This window comes from Prionailurus viverrinus, chromosome D1 (genome assembly GCF_022837055.1).
Source record: "Prionailurus viverrinus isolate Anna chromosome D1, UM_Priviv_1.0, whole genome shotgun sequence".
Classification (NCBI taxonomy): Eukaryota; Metazoa; Chordata; class Mammalia; order Carnivora; family Felidae; genus Prionailurus; species Prionailurus viverrinus.
The window spans coordinates 27,085,804-27,107,134 of NC_062570.1; the positions used below are offsets into that span (position 1 = coordinate 27,085,804).

The window sequence follows — 21,331 nt, forward strand, 5'->3', positions numbered from 1 at the left end:
CAGACAATAAAGAGTACATGTTGTATAATTCTATTTATAAAAAGTTCTAGAAAAAGCATACTAGTCTTTACTGATAGGAAGCAGGTAGTCGTTGCTTTGGGACTAGAAAGGCAATCAGGGAGGAATGGGAGGGAGGCAAGAGCCCGAGGAAACTTTGGAAGGTGACAGATATATTCATTATCTTGATTGTGGTGATGGTTTCATGGGTGTATATATATGCCAAAAATTGTGTACTTTAAATATGTAGTTTATTTTATGTCAATTTTATGTCAGTGAAATTATTTTAAAAATTCCATTAAAGGTTCACAAGAATAAGTTTAAAAAAATCCCAGAATAGAACCAAATGACAAAGAAATGTAAAATATGAGAGAGGGGAAAAAATGCCAGGTAAAGATGTAAAGGATCTACTTTATCTTGAATTTTATCGTGATATATTTAGTTGTGTTTTTTCATTTCTCTTTCTTACCATTCAGTAAACCCTTTGCATTTAAAGATATGTGCCTCTCTTTAGCTCTTGGAAATATTCTTACAGTCTTTGATAATGTCCTCTACCAGGTGTAAGAATTTGGTTCAGGCTATGAGATAGAGGAGAACTAGGGAGGGGCATTGTTAGAAATCCCTAGAACCCCACCTCAGTCCCAAACAAAGATACCCCTACCCCACCAGTCCTCCATAAGGGATGGGAAATTGATTTCTCTAGACTTGAGGACACTACGTGCAGAGGAAGGCTATAGTGAGGAATGAAAAATAGCCAAAGATCTATTCTTTCACATGTTCCAGAATGCTAGTGTCTGGGTTTAAATCAGTGTATCCGGGAAATTAGAAAATGATTCTCTGGAGCAACTAAACCATCCCATAGAAAAGATAAACATAGCCTGACAGTTGGGAGTGCCCAGTAAAAAAAAATCTGGATAGCCACTTAGTTATAGCCTACAGTGAACCCATTTGTGGTAAATGATGCTTCCAAACCACCTTTAGGACCTCAATCTTAAATATAAACGAATAACCAATCATCTTGAAGCATTTGAGGAAAGCCTTCAACATTCATGTTGAGAAAGCCAAAAAACAGAGAAAAGGTACTCAATAGCAGTATAAAGATGGGAAGATTTTGCATCCAAAATTCAGAGATCAAGAAAGAACTCTTGGAAATTAGCTAACAGCAGAAATGAAAATTTCAGTTAGAGAAGTTGAAAAACAATGAGATGGGGGTATCTGGGTGGCTCAGTTGGTAGAGCATGTGACTCTCGATCTCAGGGTTATGAGTTTGAGCCGATGTTGGGCATAGAGATTACTTCAAACAAACAAACAGGTGGATAATAGCAGGAAAACAATAAGTAGAGAATCAATGTAATAGGAATTGGAGAAAGATAGACCAGAGAAAATGAAGGAGGCACACTACTAAGTGTGCAATAGCATTATGTCTAAATAACAATGTAAAGGGTCACCTGGGTGGTTCAGTCAGTTAAGCATCCAACTCTTGATCTTGGCTCAGATCATGATCTCATGGTTTCGTGGGTTTGAGCCCTACATAGGGCTCTGTGTTGACAAGTGTGGAGCCTATCTGACATTCTCTCTCTCCTCTCTCTCTGTTCTTCCCCAACTTGTGCTGTGCCTTTCTCTCTCTCAAAAAATAAATAAACATTAAAAATTAAAAAAAAAACCAATGTAAATACCTTAATTTAAAACTACTTTATTAGTGGGGCGATTAAGCATCTGACTCAGTTAAGCATTTGACTCTTGATTTCAGCTCAGTTCATGGTCCCACAATTCGTGGGTTCGAGCCTCATGTGAAGCTCTGTGCTGACAGTGCGGAGCCTGATTGGAATTCTCTCTCTCCTCCTCTCTGCCCCTCCTCTGCTCGTGCATTCAGTGTCTTTCTCTCTCAAAATAAATAAATAAACTTAAAAAAAAAAACTTTATTACTAACAATTGTCAAATTTCATCTGAGATTTCAGTCGTAATCACTGATCACAGATCACCATAACAGATACAATAATAATGAAAAAGTTTGAAATATTTTGAGAATTAGCAAAATGTGATACAGAGACATGAAGTTAGCAAATGCTTTTGGAAAAATGGTGCAGATAAGACTTGCTCAACACAGGGATGCCACAAACCTTCAGTTTGTAAAAAATGTGTTGTCTGTGAAGTGCAATAAAGCAAAGGACAACAAGGTATGCCTGTACAAGGAAGTTTCCCAGACTGAAAGAGAGGAATTTCCAAATTCAAAGAGCAGGTGGAAAGCTCAGCATAATGAAATCTAAAGACCCAATTCAAAGCAATCCTCAAAGCTTTCAGAGAAAGGTAACAAATTATGAATAAGAAATAATGAATTTGTACTGTTATCTTATTTCTCAAAAGCAAAATTAAAAGCTAAAAAACAATGAGCTTTCAAAATTTTAAGTGAAAATTATTTGAAACATATAGTTCTATACCCAGCTAAACTATCAACAGATGCACGTACAGAGTGAAGATACTTCCAGAAAAATGCAGTCTTAAAAAATTTCCCTCTTGGGAAGCTACTGAACTATGTGTTCTACTAAAATGAAGTAAGCCAAGAAAGATGAAGATATGGAATCCAGGAAATAGGGGTTTTAACACAAGAGGGAGAGGAAGGAAATTCCCAGGGTGATGTTGAAGGAAGTTCCAGACATTAGCTATGGGAAAGGACAGAGGGCTCAGAAAGGAAGCTTCCAGGAAAAAAAAATGAAGTGAGAGGGTATTTGACAGACTTTATATGTAGAAGGTTGGAAGAGTATTATGTAGCTTTAGATTGTATAGAAAGACTTCAGTATATGTTAAAAAGACACCCAGGTAAATGAAATTTGGCAGCAGGAGAAACAAATTATTGTACTGGGAGGGAAACAATAATGAACAATGTTTTCAAAGACTAATACAGTTGACCTCTGAACACCTCGGGTTTGAATTGTGTGGTTCCACTTATATGTGTGTTTTTTTAAAAAAATAAGTACAGTATAGTACTGTAAATGTATTTTATCTTGTGATTTTCTTAACATTTTCTTCTAGCTTACTTTTTGTAAGAATACAGTATATAATGCATATAACATGCAGAATATGTGCTGAACAGTAAGCCTTCTGGTCAGCAGTAGGCTGTGAGTAGTGTAGTTTTGGGGAGTCAAAAATTACATGTGGACTTTTGACTATGTGTGGGGTGGGTACCCCTCATCTCCCATGTTGTTCAAGTGTCATGAAAATATAGTAATTTAGATATAGAATGTGGATATAATTAAAAAAAAAACAAACAATTTTAGCCCTATAGCTATTGGGAGGATGGGTGAGAAAAAGAGAAGGAAGTATATTAAAATTCACATTATCAAAATAGGAAGTCAGATGATTATATTTTAAATAGATGAATCAAGAGATAGTGGTATTTGCATATTATTTAGAAATATGTAGATAAATCCCAGAATAAGCAGTTTGTGAAAGCATTTTAAGCAGTTGTCTCTGAAGTGTGTTTCTTTCCTTCTTAGAAATTTATTTTATTGAGATATAAGAACATTGTGTAAGTTTAAGGTATAGAACATGTTGATTTGATTCATTTATATATTGCAATATAATTACCAAGGCAGGGCTAGCTATGAGGTGTGTTTCTGTGTGCAGTATTAAAGTCACAGAAGTAACCAGTTAAGGATCTAAAATAGAAATTTCAGTATCCAAACATGTCAGGAGTCGGGAGACTCTTTTATAATGGTGAAATTAACAGGTGATGTTCAAATGTAACAAATCAAGAAATGTTAGTTCAAGCACATCAAGAGTGTGAGGTAAACACCAGCAGAACCACATCTGGAAACTGTTGAAATGGCCACATCTGTGGAATTTGGGGGCTATTGCATTTATTACAAACCCTTTTTGGAGTGGGTCTGAGGTAGTTAAACCTGAAAGGGCAGAGCTCCTCTCCGGGATTTAGGGCAGACAGAGTGTATGTTATAAGGCAGAAGAGTTTGCCTCTCTGTCATCAGGCGCCCATAGACACCCCACCTGTCATCGACGGACACCCCGCCTGTCGTCTTATTCATGTCCCCTCTCTTCCTGGATAGCCCCGACTGGGAGGAACCTGGGTAAGCTGCCATCCTGTTTGTTGGGTGTTTTGTTTGCTTTTCCGGCTCTGGGATGAGCTTGGGTGTGGATTCCCGTAGAACCTTGGCCTCATGTCACCTTGAGATTCTGGCGTGGGACACCAAGGCGAGAAACAGTGGCTTGTTCCACAGTGGCACGGCAGGGCTGCCCCGGTTTACTGCCTTTTTACTTGGGGCTGGTTAAACATTGGCAGAGCAAGGGCACCGGGTAGGTTGGCTGTACGGTTTCCGTGCTGCCCATAGGCTCCTGCCCACCCCCTCCTGCCTCCCCTCGATCTGGCAGGGTCTCCCTGCACCAAGGCCCCAGGGCTGCCTTAGCCGGAGGAGGGGCTGCCTCTAGAAGCTCACACAGAGACCCCATGGCGGCCAATCACGGCCCTGGGCTGGGCCTGCTCTCCCCACATGCGGGCATGTACTTGCGTCAGAGATGATTCATTTAAGTGGAGAGTCTCCATGACTGGGTTTAGACAGCCTGTTTGTTTCATTTTTATTTAAACTATCAATTCTTGGGGCGCCTGGGTGGCTTGGTCAGTTAAGTCGTCTGACTTCGGCTCAGGTCATGATCTCGCGGTCCGTGAGTTCGAGCCCCGTGTCGGGCTCTGTGCTGACAGCTCAGAGCCTGGAGCCTGCTTCAGATTCTGTGTCTCCCTCTCTCTCTGCTTCTCCCCTGTTCATGCTCTGTCTCTGTCTGTCTCAAAAAAATAAACGTTAAAAAAAAATTTAATAAAGAAAAAAACTATCAATTCTTAAGCAGTACATGTGTGGCGCTGCCTTGACACTGGGATGCGTGGATGGGAAGGCCACTTCTCATTTCTCCTCGCTTTTTGCTCCAAGCTGGACCTTACAAAGTGTAAACATTCTTCCTGGAGCAGGGCTGGGAGGCTGTTAAGGTGAGAGAAAGTTTCTGAGCTGTGTTTCATTTCTCTGTTCAGAGCATGAAGGGCATTGAGGAAGGCGTGGAGTTCTTGCCAGTCAACAACACCAAGAAGGTTGAGAAGCGGGGCCCGAAGCGCTGGGTGGTGCTGGTGGCCGTGCTGGTTGGCATCTTCTTGCTTTCTCTCATGACTTGTTTCATGGTGTGGCACTTCCAGTGTGAGTAGAGCCAGGGGTTGGCTCTGGGGAGAGTGATGGGGAGGGGGAGGATGGTGGCTGTATGTCCTCTCTCAGTGGACAGACATAGAGGCCACCGGTTGTGGGCATGAGGGAGAGACCGGAGGGTGCAGCTGGGGGTAGGTAAGGAAGGATCCAGGGCCCTGGCTCCCCTGGCTCTTCCAAGCCATAAGGGAGGAGTGTTGGCCCATAGGCTCATGCATCCACTGGCCTCTCCTGGCATTCACTCCTCCAGGGTTGCTGAGGGCAGCTTGAGGACAGTGGGGCGACCAGGGTAGCATGACGGTGTCACTTCCTCTGACCACCCTCCTTCTCTGGTCTCCCATAGACCAGAATGCGCGGGTTCAGAAGGTCTTCAATGGCTACCTGAGGATCACAAATGAGAACTTTCTGGATGCCTATGAGAACTCCAACTCCACGGAGTTCGCAAACCTGGCCAGCAAGGTGAAGGAAGCGGTGAGTCCAGTCCCTGGGCAGGGAGCCCTGTCCCTGGGGTCTGCCCTGGCACTCCCAGCCTCACCCAGGCTGAAAGAACACTGCTCCCTTCACTCCTGGATCCCTAGGCTGGCCGGTGGGTCCCAGGAGGGAGGGAGAGGCACGGGCTTGGGCAGTGGGCTATTGCTGTTCTCTGGCATGCCGTGAGCATTCCCTCTCGCCCTCAGCTGAAGCTGTTGTACAGTGGGGTGCCGACCCTGGGCCCCTACTACAAGAAGTCGTCTGTGACTGCCTTCAGGTGGGTGCCGGGGAGAAGGCTGGGTGGGATCAGTGCTGTGTGGTAGGTGGGCAGAGAGCTCGCAGCCTGCAGGGTGATGCAGCTTCAAGGTCTGGCATGGGGAGCAAGGTGCCATCCTTGTTCTTCCCTAGGTGTGTGTACTTTAGCCCACAAGTTCTGCTGTCTCCAGGGCAGGGGTAGCCATCCGTAGGAGTGTCCCCAGGTGCCACGGGTGAAGACAGGTGTGGTGTGTCCTCCATGTAAACCACTCAGTAATGGTGATGATCGTTTGTTATGTTTCTAAATTTGGGTTTGGAAGGCTTCGGTGAGTCTTCATATTTTCCTTGCTTAGGCAGCCTTCAACATACTTTTTTAAAAATAGACTTTATCTCAAAAGTACTTTTGATTTAGTTAGTTTAATCTTTACGTATTTATTTAAAAGCTTATTTATTTAAGTAATCTTTATGCCCAATGTGGGGCTCAAACGCACAACCCCGAGATCAAGAGTCATGTGCGCTTAAAAAAAAATTTTTTTTTAATGTTTATTTTTTTGAGATAGAGAGAGTGAGTGGGCCAGCGGGAGTGGGGAGGGGCAGAAAGACAGTTGAGGAAGAGAATCCCAAGCAGGCTGTGTGCCGTTAGCACAGAGTCCAATGCCGATTCAGAGCTTGATTCCACGAACTATAAGATCACGACCTGAGCCGAAATGAAGACTTGAACTTTAACCAACTGAGCCACCCAGGTGCCCCAGTTTAATCTTTATGAGTGCTGGCTGGCAGGTGGCATTCTCGTCCTCTTTCAGAGATGAGGACACAGACTTGAGAGTTTGATATTCAACGTGCCCAAGCTAGTGGTAGCATTGACAGCTCACAATCCAGGCTGCTTTCCCACTCCCAAACCTGAGCTGGCCCCAGAACACGTCTGGTTGGCGAGAGACTGTGAGAGTAGAGGGTACAGAGGCAAGATCTCTTGCTTAAAGGATCGAAAGGTGGGCAAGCATAAAAGAATCTGAGGTGGGCCCTGCCTGGAGGAAGGTCTCTTGGGGAGCCTGAGCCATCGCATCTATATCCAGCATCTGGGAGAGTGTGGGGACAGGTGGGGTGCCTGGCGCCCGCCTGTGCCTCAGGCTCACCCCTCTCCCCACAGCGAGGGCAGTGTCATTGCCTACTTCTGGTCCGAGTTCAGCATCCCCAAGTACCTGGTGGAGGAGGCCGAGAGCGCCATGGCAAAGGAGCGTGTGGTCACAATGCCACCCCGTGCCCGCGCCCTCAACTCCTTCGTGCTGACCTCGGTGGTGGCCTTCCGTGAGTACAGGGACGCTGGGCATGGGCATTTGCTGGGCCAGGCTTCCCTGGAGCAGGGCCAGGCCCTGGACCGTTGTAGGAGGGCAGCACTCCCGAGCCAGTGCATAGAAGGGAAGACGGTCTGCTGGCCGGGTACCTCCCTTTAGGGGAATAAGGAAGCAGGATGAAGGAAATTGACCACAGTGGTAAATACTGTGTTTTCCCTCTTGTTCTTCAGCCACTGACCCCAGAACAGTGCAGACCACCCAGGACAGTAAGTATGCCCTCCTCCCAGAGAAGATGGATGTGGCCAGACGCCCTTTCAGTCAAGGGGGTCCCCCGAAGTCATACACATCCCCCACCTGTCCCAGGCTGTGAGAAGCCCCCTCTTCTGTCTCTTCTGGGTCCAGGGCAGCCTGGCACATCTCCCTGGGTGCACCCCCCAGGGAGGCTCTGGGTTGCTTTCGCCCCTACCGGCTCTGCCCTCTCCGTCTCCCACACAGACAGCTGCAGCTTTGCCCTGCACGCCCGCAGCGGGGAGGTGACCCGCTTCACCACGCCTGGCTTCCCTGACAGCCCATACCCGGCTCGGGCCCGCTGCCAGTGGACCCTGCGGGGGGACGCCGACTCCGTGCTGAGCCTCACCTTCCGAAGCTTTGATGTCGCGCCCTGTGACGACCGTGGCAGTGACCTGGTCATGGTGTATGACACCCTGAGCCCCGTGGAACCCCGTGCCGTGGTGCAGTGAGTGTCCCGGGGAAGCAGAGGCGGGCTGCGGGAGCTCGGCAGCTGCCTCCAGAGGGAAGTGTAGCGTGGGTTGGAGATACAGCCTATGACTTTCAGGCAGTCGAGAGCAGGTGTGTGTGATCCTCAGTGTGAGCTCCCAGAGCGTCTCAGGGGTGATTTCAGCCCTGGCAAGGGTGAGGAAGGCTCACTGGTCCCTAGATGCCAGTGAGCACGGCGCACTTCCTTTCCTTGCCAGAGCGGAGGTGCAGACTGCTGTTGTAAAATGCCCACTTTATCATGACTCGCTTATGTTGAGGCCAGTGGACCAGGAGGTGGCTGCCATTGAAAAGATAGTTTGTTACTTATAGTTCCCAGAGAAGGGGGGATGCAAGGCCACATGGGGAAGCCCCAGGGTCAGTCAGGAGGCAGAGGGGGCCGGAGGAGAACACAGGCAGGAGCCTTTGTTGTGATTTCTGCCAGAAGGGCCAGGCAGGGCAGTGTATGCAGGTTTAGGAGTGACTGGTTTGAGTAATTCCAGTGGGTTCTGGGGCACAAGTCTATGTCTAGTTGTCAGGTATTTGGTCATGGGGTGATTAGGACGGGTGGATGGTGGCCTGGAGAGAAGAGCCCCATGGAGGAGGTGGTTGGGGTGTGGGCTCTGGATTGATTGGTCTGTATGTGAAAGGCTTCCCTGAGGGTGAGTTGACTATCTCTAGGAATTGGCGAGTCCTGGGAAGGGCAGTCTCTCCAGAGGCGGCGAGCCCCCAGCTGCCCAAAGTATCAGGCTTACAGGAAATAAAAAGGCATCATACACCTGCTGAGGAACTGGGGGGTGCTGAGATGATTGCCCCCCGCCCCGCGCTGTGGGGCTCGAGCGTGCTTCTCAGAGCACCATGGGTGGGCATGAGCTGCCCTCTCCCGAGCTCTCCCTGACTCAGTGGGCCAGAGCCTTCTCTTGCTGTCTGTGGAAATGAGCCAGGCAGACGTTTTGTGATAAATAATGGGCTAGAATTCAGGCTCCAAAACAAGATAGAACCATCTGCTGCCGTAGCTCAGCAGCTAGGACTCCAGCCTGAACACCCTTTTTGTGCAAGGTTTCTTCCCTTCTCTGTAATTCATGACTTGTACAACGAAATAAACACATGGCTCCGAAAGGAGAAAGTGGGAAATAGACATGCACAGAGAGCACAGACCTCCATCATGATCTGGAAGTAATCACTGTTAAATTTGTGAGGTGTGTTCTTCCACGCTTTCTGCTATGTGTGTGTATGTTTGTGTATAGATTTAAAAATAGAATTTTACGGCACGTTTGGTTTTGCTGTCTGGTTTGAAAACTGAAGTATATCATGATGATCCTTCCAAATCAGTAAGCTTGCTTCTGTGATTTTAATGGTTGCATAACGTGGCATTGTGTAATGTACAATGAGCACAAAGAGGCAACGTGACACAGTCATTAGCTGTGTGGGCTCCGGAGCCTGGATGCCCAGCCACTTATTAACTGTGAAACCTTGGGCAAGTTATTTCAGTGCCTCAGTATCCATATCTGTGAAATGGGGATAATAGTATTTACTTAGTGGAGTTGTTATGAAGACTCCTGAGTTCTTAACATGTTCTTAAGTGTTGTCAGTGCTGTTACTGTTACTAGTATTGTTATTATTTAGCCCATAGTTTAATGAATCTTCTGTGGTCAAGCATTTGAGGCTTCTGAGTTTCTGCTGGTTTTTTTTTTTTTTTTTAATGTTTATTTTTGAGAGAAAGAGAGCGGGAGGGAGAGAGAGAATGAGACAGGGAGGGGAAGAGAGATGGGGGGACAGAGGATCCAAAACAGGTTCAGTGCTGTCAGCAGTAAGCTTGATGCGGGGCTCGAACTCACAAACCTTGAGATCATGACCCGAGCCAAAGTCAGATGCTTAACTAACTGAGCCACCCAGGCATCCCTGTTTTCTGCTGTTTTAAACAAAGATAAATCCTATCTCAGGTCATTTGTGCGGGGAGGAGCTTTTAAATGACCCTTGGCCTTTTATGGATAGGACCGGGGTTAGGGACGCCTGGTTTCTGTCTGCTCTCTGTAACACATGCAACTTCTGACCCCTACAGGCTGTGTGGCACCTACCCTCCCTCCTACAACCTGACCTTCCTCTCCTCCCAGAATGTCTTGCTCGTCACGCTGATAACCAACACTGAGCGGCGACACCCTGGCTTTGAGGCCACGTTCTTCCAGCTGCCTAAGCTGAGCAGTAAGGAAGGGCCTGGTGGGGCAGAGGATGGACAGGTCTGAGGGGCTGGCCTGAGCCCACGAGGCACAGGCCAATCCCTTGGGCTGGTGAACTGGCTCAGGTCGGTGTCAGAGGTTTGAAGCTTAAGCCACAGGGCCTTTTGTCTCTTGTGTGGGTCAGGAGCCCTCCCTAAAGTGGTCAGTCTCCTAGTGCTCAGACTTTCTGGCCACTGGCTGTGGAGTGTGCGGGGGCCCTAGCAGGCAGCTTGAGAGAGTCACCGGCTGGCTCTGCCAGGGCCCCTCGGCCTACCTACCTGCCTGCCTGCCTGCCTGGCCAGGCAGGTCCTCGGTCCTCAGGCTCTTCCTCCTGCCTTTCCTCTCAGGCTGTGGAGGCTACTTACGTGGAACCCAAGGGACATTTAGCAGCCCCTACTATCCTGGCCACTACCCGCCCAACATGAACTGCACGTGGGACATTGAGGTAGGAGCTGTAGGGTGCCTGTGAGGGCAGAAAGGGGGAGAGAGGGAGAAGAAGAGGGAGAGGGAACAGGGGAGCGGGAGAGGGAGGAGAAGGGAGGGAGGAAGAAGAGGGATGCTCCAGAATGGCAAGTGAGGAAGGTCAAGGAGAGGGAGATGGGTTCCCTTAGCAGCCCCAAGTTGCCGAATATCTAAAGCCTTGCAGAGTAGAGCAGGGTGGAGTAGCCCTAACCTTGTAACCTCCAGCAGACCCATATTCAAATGGTCTCAAATTCTAGCTCTTTTTTAACAATGTTTATTTATTTATTTTTGAGAGAGGGCGCGCGTGCATGTGCATGTTCACACACGCACACACACGTGTAGGGGAGGGGCAGAGAGAGAGGGAGAGAGAGAGAATCCCAAGCAGGCTCCACACCATCAGCACAGAGCCCAATGCGGGACTCAAACTCACGAACCATGAGACCGTGACCTGAGCCAAAACCCAGAGTCGGACGCTCTTTCGACTGAGCCACCAGGGCGTCCCTCACATTTTAGCTCTCGATGAGAACTCAATGGCCCCCTGAGGGACCTTGGGCCAGTCACTCTACACCAGAGCCTCAGCTTGCTCCTAGGAAAGAGGAGAAGGAGTGGTGTCTGCCTCTCAGAGGTAATGTTGCCGATTGTGTGTGCAGCTTGGAGAAAGCACTTGCTAAATGACAAGTCTTGCCTCCGGGGCTGCCTGCAGGCTGTCCGAGTCAGGGACCCATCTCTCCTTTCTTTCTTCGATGGTGCCAGGAGGACCACCAACTTTCTTTAGGAATAAGAGTGTCTCTTGCCTCTGAGTCTAGAGGTTCTTCCAGCCGTCCAACCTGAGTCCCTCTTGCTGTGTGTTCCATACCGCCCACACGGGTCAGGGAGATAAAAACACAGCAGCCACTGTCCCCCAGCCCCTGTGGCCAGCAGCACGTGGCATCCTTGGGTTTAGGAGGGGGGAAGGAAGCGGCAGAGGCCCAGCAGCATCGCTCTCCTTAGGTGCCCAACAACCAAAACGTGAAAGTGCTCTTCAAGCTCTTCTACCTGTTGGAGCCCAACGTGCCCCCGGGCAGCTGCCTCAAGGACTACGTGGAGGTCAATGGGGAGAAGTGAGTACCCCGGGGCACCCAGTGCTGGAGGGAAAGGGGGCGCCCCGAACACTTCTGGATCCTCTTCCTACCGGTGACCGCCCCCTCCAGGTACTGCGGGGAGAGGAGCCAGTTTGTGGTGACCAGCAAAAGCAGCAAGATCACTGTTCGCTTCCATTCCGACCAGTCCTACACTGACACGGGTTTCTTGGCCGAGTACCTTTCCTATGATTCCAGTGACCGTGAGTACACGTCTCCAGAAGGGGGAGCCTGGCTAGAGGGACTGGCCCACGATGAGCTCTCTGCTCTGTATCTTCCCAGCATTGTGCTCTCCTAATTCTGAGGTACCAGAGAATGCAAGGGGCATGTCCGGTAGCTTTTTGAGACAAAATTGCAAGGCTGCCGGAAATGCACGTATTGAAAAAGGTGGGCAGTGAACCCTGGCACACACCGTGCCCGAGGCCTCCTGAGTTCCTTTGAGCCGTCTGTCCCTCCGGTTCAGCATTACCATGACTTGGCGCATCTGTGCTTGCCTTTGTGGCCTTATAACACCTTCGGGAATAGAGAGAGAGGAAGACCCGGGAGAGAATACTGGGGCACGACTCATCACGCCCCCTGCTCCTAGCTCGGACAGTTCCGTGTTCTACACCTAAGAGATCTGGCAGTTTCTGCTGCCTCGAGTCTCACTGTCTGCTGTGCGCATAGCAGTTCTAACCTAGTCACAGTGATTTTTCGTTTCAGCCCCTACATCACACAGTAACCTTCCGGCAGACATTTTAATTATATGCAAGAACCCAAATTTCAGTTAAAATGCAACTGCACGGCTCACCACCCAAAATGCGATTGGATGAACAAACCCCTCTGATAAGTGATTGGGCTGCCTGTGCAGCACAGAGAACGGTCTCCTCTCAGCTCTGTCTGCTTCCTGATGCCATCAGTTGTTGGACATTCCGGTCTCAGAAACACTGGAATATGGGACATGTCTTAGAATTAAGGAAGTCCAGAGATGCAACTGGACACTTGGATGGGGGTACACATCATCCATCTGCCAGGCTACTGTTGGTGCGTGTTGGGCATGGGGAGCCTGGCACCTGGGCAGGAGTGGGCGGCCAAGGACATGGGGCAGTAGAACTGAGAGCACACCCAGCCAGTCTCTCTCCGCTTTGTCTGCAGCTTCCTGGGGCTTGATCATCGGCAGTCAAGGCCCCACTCCCACCTCCCGCCGCCCCGCTAGTGGTCTGTGGCTAGCCTCCCGTGCCGGCTGTAGGAAATGCGCTTGCCGCAGCGTGGTGGGGCTGGGGGACCACGGCCCTGGGGTGCCGGCTGCAGCCTGCTCCTCTCTCCGTGGAGGGCCAGACGGGGAAGAGTTTTCTCTTTGGTCCTCGGTGTGGCTGTGAGGCTGGCCCTGAGGGAGGGCAGCCAGCGTGGGAGGCGAGGCTGGTGGCCGTGGACTTGAGGCCTGCCCTCTCCCCTGCAGCGTGCCCGGGGATGTTCATGTGTAACACGGGCAGGTGTATCCGGAACGAGCTGCGCTGTGACGGCTGGGCTGACTGCACGGACTACAGCGATGAGCTCAACTGCCGTGAGTCCTCTGCCCTCGCGCGCCCGGCTGCTGGGGAGCCGTCCCCATCTTTTGCTCCCCGTGTAGACATCAAGCCCCTTCCCTCCCTGTGCTCTTTGGAAGCCCTGCCTTCTGTCCAAGCAGGCACTGGAGTGTTTCTGTGCTAGTGGGGTTCGCTTCCATAGCCAAGAACGTGGAGGCACTCTGGAGCTGCCCCCTCCAGCAGGGCAGGTGGTCCCCGGGTGGCTGTCTGGTCACCCTTCCTGCCCGGGGGAGCTGTGAGCAATGACCGATGTCAGAACGAGGGCTCAGAGCCCAGCTGACCGCTGCCCTGTGCCCCCTTCAGAATGCAATGCCACCTACCAGTTTACGTGCAAGAACAAGTTCTGCAAGCCCCTCTTCTGGGTGTGTGACAGTGTGAACGACTGCGGGGACAACAGTGATGAGCTGCAGTGCAGTGAGTGCTTGGTGCTTGGAAGGGTGGGGGAGGGGGGGTGTCAGTGCCTGTTGGGCCTCCCTGCAACCTCAGCAGGGGGGTGGTGAACTGGTGCTGAGCGTGAGGCCCTGTCCCCAGGCTGCCCGGCTCAGACCTTCCAGTGTGACAATGGGAAGTGCGTCCCACAGAACCAGCAGTGTGACGGGACAGACAACTGTGGAGATGGGTCCGATGAGGCCACGTGTGACAGAGGTGAGACCTGGCCCAGCCCACCTTGCTTTAGGGGCTTTCCTCCTGGTGGGAGCTGCCATGAGCACACTCACATTCCAAGTTTCCAAAGTTTAATAAACACAAACCACCCTCTCTGTGAAGTGTGACGAGAAAGTATGTCAGTGGGGAGAGAATCTTCCAGAAGGTGGAGAACCTTTGGTGGGCCTGGAAGGATGTGGGCATGGGTGTGGATGGGTACAGCAGGCTTGATAAGGAGCATAAGGTGGATGGATCATCAGGCTTCTGGTTGGGTGCTGCCATGGAACTGATTCCCTTCCCCTTGTACTCCTCCTTGAGCAGTAACAACTGTTGCCTGCACCAAACACACCTATCGCTGCCGCAACGGTCTCTGTGTGAGCAAGAGCAACCCCGAGTGTGATGGGAAGAAGGACTGTAGTGATGGCTCAGATGAGAAGGATTGTGGTGAGCAGGGCCGCTGCATACAGTTGTGCAGGTTGTTCACTGTGCAAGGCACATACAGAGGTAGAAATCATGCCAGTGCCTCAGTCACCCATGTCTGCCTCTGTCTACCTGGGGGAAAGGATAACTTTGCTGACTGGCACAGAAGCACTGTCCCATGGGCCAGCTCTGATCCTGGAGGCAGGGCCCAGGGCAGCCAGCACATCAGTGCCTCTGTGGCAGAGCTCGCATCCTGGCTGAAGTGTTGGGCTGGCCCCTGCTCTGTAGACCTGGCCCACAGTGCAGTGGCAAGTCCTGGCTTCCCCATCCTGCCTGGAGGAGGGGGGCACAGCTTACCAGAGCAGTCGGCAGGGTTTAGTCCCCACCCCAACCATGCTTCAATTTATAGCCTCATGTGTATTTCAGAGTCACTGGCCATAGGTTAAATCTGAGCACAGCTATAGCTGTTCTGTGACTTTGCATCGCCGCCCCCCCCCCCCCTTCCCTCTGAGAGCTGTGTCCTTCAGCATTCAATGAGGACATCTAGGCAAATGACACTCAAATCTAAGCAAACCAGCAGGTCTCTCTGAAGGCCTCTAAATGCATTTGGGCAGGACTAAGGAGGTAGGAGCGTGAGGGTTTTGAGTTTGGGAGTGGGGAGGGGGGCCAGGAGGAAGTCAGTGGGTCTCTGAGGCTGGAAGATATTTGTAGAGGGTCCCACCAAAAGGCCACCACCCCACATGACCTCCCGTTGAGCCCAGGGGCTGGTGCCCCTCCGTGACTTTCTGACCTTTGGGTTTTCTGCCCCTCCCAGACTGTGGGCTGCGGTCGTTCACCAGGCAGTCTAGGGTCGTCGGGGGCAAGAATGCAGATGAAGGTGAGTGGCCCTGGCAGGTGAGCCTCCACGCCCTGGGCCAGGGCCACGTGTGCGGGGCTTCGATCATCTCTCCCAAATGGATGGTGTCAGCAGCTCACTGCTTCATCGACGACAAAGGATTCAAGTAAGCCCTGGGCGGGAGCCACTGAGCAGGAGCAGGGAGGCTTCCTCTTAGACCCTAAGAGGTTCTCCTCTGTTTTCTGGGCTTGGAAGCCCCCTGTGTGTGTAAGTCATGGCAGAGTGGATGGCACAGGGGCAGGGCCAGGACTGGGGGGGGTGGGAGACACCCCGGGATGTCATAGTGGTAATAATAAAACTAACACTTGTTGGGTACTCCCTTTCCATCAAGCAGTATCTAAGTGCTTCTCCTACCAACCCAGTTGGGCAGGTCTGGTTATGTCCCCATTTTACAGAAACAGAGGTTCAGAGAGGTAAGAACATTTGCTTGAGGTTGTGCCGTTATGAAGTGGCACAGTCAGACGAGAGCCCGAGTGTGGATTCCAAGGCTTGTGCGGTTAGTCCGCACACAGGGACTCCTTGGGACCGGCTAGGACAAGCCTCACATTCACATTCCAGCTTTGTTTGCCCAGTGACCTTGGGCAAGTTATCCACGCCTGCTGGGCCTCAGGTGCTTTGGCAGCTTTGGTGACAGCATGAGTTCTTATCCTTGGGGTTCTGAGAATAACATGCTCGTATTCCTGAAACCTGGTACACACTGTGCTCCACACATTGGAGCCTCAGGTCCCTGGGCAGACTCCAGCCTGGCCCAGGAAAGCCTCTAAGGGAAGGGTCAGGCTGGCATCTCAGAACGGGGTAAGCAGAGCCACAGTTTGCAGACCAGAGGGTCGGCAGGAACAGGTGGTCTGCCCCGGGCCTCTGGCCACGGGCCGTAGGGAGTCTAGTGGGATGGCTTCCTCCTGGAGAAGCAGGCACAGGGAAGCAGACCTTGCAGGGAATCCCCACCCTCAGGGCCTTCCTGCTGGGTGCATGCCCTTTGGACAGAGGCAGCTGTGTGAGAGGGTGACCGGACTGCCCTAGTCACCCTTCTGCGGGGCGGAGAGAAGAACCACTGTGCACTTTCTGGAGAGACAGCGCTAGGGCACTAAGTAGGCCCAAGGCACAGACGTTGAGCAACGTCAGGCAGGTGCACGTAGGCATGGGTGATGACATGGTCCACAGGGGGCAGGGTCAGTGTGGCTGTCCCCAGGGCCTTGCTGAGCTGTCAGAGGGCAGCCTCGTCCCACCTGACTGTCCTCTCTTATTTTACCACACTTTCCTCCACCCTGGGCAGAAGAGATTTTGTTTCTTTTTGGAGTGATGGAAGCTTACTTACAAATATTGTAAAATAAGCTTTTTGTCGTGGGATACAGACAGGTTGCAAAGACAGAATGGAGTTCCCACACACCCTAACGCAGTTGCCCTTGTTGTTAATGTGGTGCGTCTGTCCCACACTGGTCCCTTCCGCTAACACCAGTGTGGGCTTTCCTGGTATCCCAGGGGTTTTATATCCTTTCTGGGTCAGGAGGTAGTCCAGGCTCCCACTTTGCATTCTGTTGTCCCATGCCCCCAATCTCCGATCTAGGACAGTGGCTCAGTCTGTCTTTGTTTTTGTGATCTTGACGATCTGGAGGCCAGGCATCCTATGGAATGCCCCCATCTGGGTTTGTCTGCTGTTGTCATGATTACACTGGGCTTCTGAGTGTTTGGAAAGGATATCGCATCTTGTCAGCAGGCACATGATATCAACATGACTTACCGATGGTAATGTTGATCTTTCTCATTTGATTGAGATAGCACTTGCCGGGGTTCCTCACCATAAAGTATTTCCCCCTTTATTATTAGGAAGTGAGCCAATTTGGAAGTCTTCTGTAAGGAAGATTTGTCCCTTCTTTTTCATTTATTTCTTCATCTACTTATATTCGTATGGATGCACGTATATTTACATTTTGGGTTGTAATCCAATGATATTACTTTGTTGCTCAAATTGTTCCAAATGTGACCATTGCGCTTTCTTTGAGGTTGGCTCCTGTGTCCTTTTGATCTGCCCTTGTTCTTTTGTTCTTTTGAGACACTTCCTTGCTTTCTGGTCCTACCAGGTGCTTGTCCGGGTCCAGCCCTGGAATTAGCCATTCCCTCAAGAAATGTTAGCAGGGAATAGTATTTAAAAAGTGAGACCAGGGTGCTTGGTGTCCTTAGTGATACCACAGTCCCACTGTTTCTAGACCCTCAGCAGGGCGAGCTAAGATACTCATGTACGGTCTTCGCTGAAGAGCTCACCCTGTGCCCTCTGTTACTTCTCCCTCTTTCTCTTGCTTCCTCACCGAATTTCTCATTTCCTTGTCCTTCATCTTCTCTTGATTATCAGTCTGCCAGTTAATAGTGCACTTAATGCATTCAACACCCATTGTTATTAGCACTGGGAGACAACGATGAATAAGGTTTTCTCCCTGCACTTCCCAGGCGAGGGAGATGACATACGGTACGTGTGCTTGTGCACACATGCATGTACATGCACGTGTACGTGGTAAGTGCTATGCAGCAACCAGGCACAGGTTACGTAGGCCGTGCGGGTGGGAGTTGAGAATTCTGCCCCAGGGCTGGGGAGGGAGACTTAGGAGTGCCTTTATGAGCAGGAGCATCTGATGTGAGTGTTGAAACGTGAGGGTGTTTGCAACTGGACAAGGTGACGCAGACCTTCCAGACAAAGGACAGGCGTGAGCAGAGGCAGGTGAGTGTGAAGTGTGCAAGGATCTGCAGTGTGGAGTGCAGTCACTCTGGACGCATTTCTGAGTTGGCAAGTGCTTGCTGAGCCTTACCATGGTTGAGAGGAGGCTACCTGGTTCAGTCCGTTCCATGACTTCTTAGCTGTGTGATCTTGGGCAAGTAACTTAGTCTCTCTGTGCCCGAGTCCTAAGCTTAAAATAGGCAGCCCTACATTGAAGGGCTGACTGGGGGAACGAAATGACTTGATGCGTTGGCACCGAGAAGAGTACTTGGCTTGGCCACCACCAGTGCCCTCCCAACCACACAGCCGTCACTGGGGCAGCTCAGTGGCTGCCCTTCACACCTTGTCTCTTGATGGCTGGTACGTGTGTGGACCTTCAACAGCTGGAGACTGAGTCTGCTCGTATAATTGAAGGCTGTCCTAGATGGAGGAATGTGGACTGGAGAGAAAAGACCAGTGTGGCTTTAGTTGGGGCTTAGCATGCACACAGGGGTGACAAGGGATGTCTATCAGGTGAGATGGCACCAGAGGGGAGGAGGATGACCCTCCCACTCTGTCCCCTCCCCTTACCTGTCCTGTCCATTCAACCCCTGGCCCTTGCCTGCTAGACATCCCAGGCCTTCTCTACTCTTTCCCCCTCACATGGCTGCTCCCTTGGCTCCCCAGCCTCGGTGACTACAGCCCCCTCTACCTCATCACCTTCTTCCTTCTTGGCACGCCTGTCTGTCTCTGCAATGTGAAGGTGGTCTTTCCAAAGAGCTGATCTGATCACATCACCCCCTTGCTTACATGGTTGCGATAACTCGCGGGATAAAATGGAAACGGCGTAGCATGATCACCATGGCCGCATTCTCTGGCCCCTGCCATCTCTCCAACCTCAGTCTCTGTCCTGCTCTTACACCTTCCATATATTCGATTTGGGGGGCTCCTGAGCACTGCAAACATTGGCTCTCGGTGATCGTGCTGCTTTCTCCCCCACCCGGAGGCCTTCACTAGCCAAGTCCTATATGATCTCCAAGGCCTTCTTCATGACCTGCTTCCTCTCCTGACTCACCTCTTCCCACCCCATGCTCTTCCACAGCCTGCTACCTGTTCCTCTGGAGGTCACCCATGCTGTGCTGTCATGCGTGGTTTTCATGGCTCCCTCCCCAAGTACACAGTGGATTCAAGAGATCCTCTTGAAGACTGGATCTCATGCAATCTGGAACACCACAGATGGTTGGGAGAAAAAGTTAGAAAGGCAGAATTAATTCCTGGTTGGGGAGGTGAGGGCTGATTCAGCAGGTCTTGGAATCATCTTTGGCTGTTGGAAAGGATCTCACAAAAGCAGTTTTCAGGAAGTTCTCATCTGGCAAATTAAAGAGAGACCAGGAGCAAAAAGACCGGTTTGGAGGCCAGTGCTTCCGTCCGGGTGTGAGGTTCTGTAGGGAAGTGGTGGCAGGAATGGAGAGAAGGGAAGGATGCCCAGGTCAGCAGAGAGCAGGGGAGCTGGGCTTCAGGCAGGGATGGGGGAGAGAGACGGTCAAGGAGGACTGTAACGTTCCGTGCCGGCCGGAGAGAAGGTGCCTTGCCTGGACGTTTTAGGACTGACTGCTTCAGTAGCCTCTTGACTTTCCTGAGAGGTTAGGGAAGATGATGCTCTTCATGCTTAACCCCCTCATGCAGATTTTCTATTTAAAAAAAAATTTTTTTTTTCAACGTTTATTTATTTTTGGGACAGAGAGAGACAGAGCATGAACAGGGGAGGGGCAGAGAGAGAGGGAGACACAGAATCGGAAACAGGCTCCAGGCTCCGAGCCATCAGCCCAGAGCCCGACGCGGGGCTCGAACTCACGGACCGCGAGATCGTGACCTGGCTGAAGTCGGATGCTTAACCGACTGCGCCACCCAGGCGCCCCGAAGATTTTCTATTTTAAAGATATATTTTTCTGGGGTGCCTGGGTGGCTCAGTTGGTGAAGCATCGGACTCTTGATTTCAGCTCAGGTCATGATCTCACGGTTCGTGAGTTCAAGCCCTGGGTTGGGCTCTGCGCCGATGGTGTGGAGCCTGCTTGGGCTTCTCTCTCTCTCTCTCTCTCTCTCTCTCTCTCTCTCTCTCCCTCTCTCTCTGCCCCTCCCCCTTGTTCTCTTGCGTGTCCTCTGTCTTTCTCAAAATAAATAAACTTTAAAAAAAGAGATATTTCCCCAATTTTTTATTTTGAAAATTTCTCAGACCTACAAAAAAGTTGCAACTACAATGAAAGAAAAAAATGACAGTGAACACTCTCATACCCTTCATCTGCAATTGTTTTATTTCTCTCTCTTTACATGTGCACATGCTTTTCTGAACTCTCTCTGAGTTACGTGCAGCCTAACCATGATGACACCTCTCCCCTAAGTGCCTCAGCTCGTGTCTCCCAAGAACAGGGAGAGGCTCCCATATACCCACAATACAGGGATCACCTCCAGAAATGACAGTGTTGACATGGTACAAGTGGTGAGCACGTCCTCCATGTTCTAGGTGTCCCCCAGTGTCCCCCAATATTGTCTTTTGTGTTTTTTTTTTTAATTTAAAATCTAGTCTAAGGTCATGCTTTGTATTAGTCCTTAGTTTTCTTTAGTCTCTCAATTCTAGAACAGTTTCCCCAAGCCTTTATTTTTTATTATTTTTTTATGGCATTTTATGTTTGAAAAGTCCAGGCCAGTTATTCTGTAGAATGTCTCTTAATTTGGATATTTTGATTGTTTCTTCATGGTGAGAATTAGGTTAAGCTTACCCCCCCCCCCCCCGCCGAAAGCATTACACAAGTGATGTTGTGTCCTAGCCCTAGCCCATTGGCGGGAATGGCTGGGAGAACACTGATCAGCTGGTTAAGGTGGTGGTCATGGCTTTCTCTGTTATAAATGTGCCTCCCCCACTTGGTTATGAGTGAGTAATCTTGGACGACACTTTGAATCCGTGTGAATGTCTTGTTCCCCAGCAATCTCCTACTCTCTGCCTTTATCATCCATCAATGATTCTTGCTGGTGTTGGTTGTTGCTATGGTAGATACAAAATGTGATGTCTTATTGTATTGCTTCTTCTGTATTCATTAGCTGGTGTCTTTCTGTAAAGAGTAGCTTTCCTCTGTCCTTATAAAATTTCAAAATTATTTTTTAGATTCAGGATGGATTCCTGGATTCCCCTCCCCCTTTTATATTATTCAGCACATACAGTACTTGAATCCTGTGGTTTACTTTGATGTTTGGATGATCCTAATACTGGCTCCATGATTGTGTAAACACTTACTTCTGGTGAAACAAAATGTTCCAAGGTCACTTGATGCCTTGCTTGCTTCAGACTTGAAATCGACCATTTCTCCAA

At 50.2% G+C, this 21,331-nt stretch overlaps 1 protein-coding gene across 1 annotated transcript in view; it reads left to right on the plus strand.

Annotated features, from left to right (window-relative positions):
* ST14 (ST14 transmembrane serine protease matriptase) overlaps nucleotides 1-21,331 on the plus strand; it is a 42,822-nt gene that overhangs the window by 18,964 nt on the left and 2,527 nt on the right. Inside the window, exons 2-16 of the mRNA XM_047879326.1 lie at nucleotides 5,030-5,189; nucleotides 5,536-5,663; nucleotides 5,870-5,940; nucleotides 7,066-7,223; nucleotides 7,441-7,476; nucleotides 7,706-7,946; nucleotides 10,026-10,165; nucleotides 10,527-10,624; nucleotides 11,632-11,741; nucleotides 11,832-11,962; nucleotides 13,198-13,302; nucleotides 13,628-13,738; nucleotides 13,856-13,969; nucleotides 14,288-14,410; nucleotides 15,201-15,387. Of these exons, the coding sequence (XP_047735282.1) occupies nucleotides 5,030-5,189; nucleotides 5,536-5,663; nucleotides 5,870-5,940; nucleotides 7,066-7,223; nucleotides 7,441-7,476; nucleotides 7,706-7,946; nucleotides 10,026-10,165; nucleotides 10,527-10,624; nucleotides 11,632-11,741; nucleotides 11,832-11,962; nucleotides 13,198-13,302; nucleotides 13,628-13,738; nucleotides 13,856-13,969; nucleotides 14,288-14,410; nucleotides 15,201-15,387 (1,913 nt within the window). The remainder of the gene's footprint in view (nucleotides 1-5,029; nucleotides 5,190-5,535; nucleotides 5,664-5,869; nucleotides 5,941-7,065; nucleotides 7,224-7,440; nucleotides 7,477-7,705; nucleotides 7,947-10,025; nucleotides 10,166-10,526; nucleotides 10,625-11,631; nucleotides 11,742-11,831; nucleotides 11,963-13,197; nucleotides 13,303-13,627; nucleotides 13,739-13,855; nucleotides 13,970-14,287; nucleotides 14,411-15,200; nucleotides 15,388-21,331) is intronic.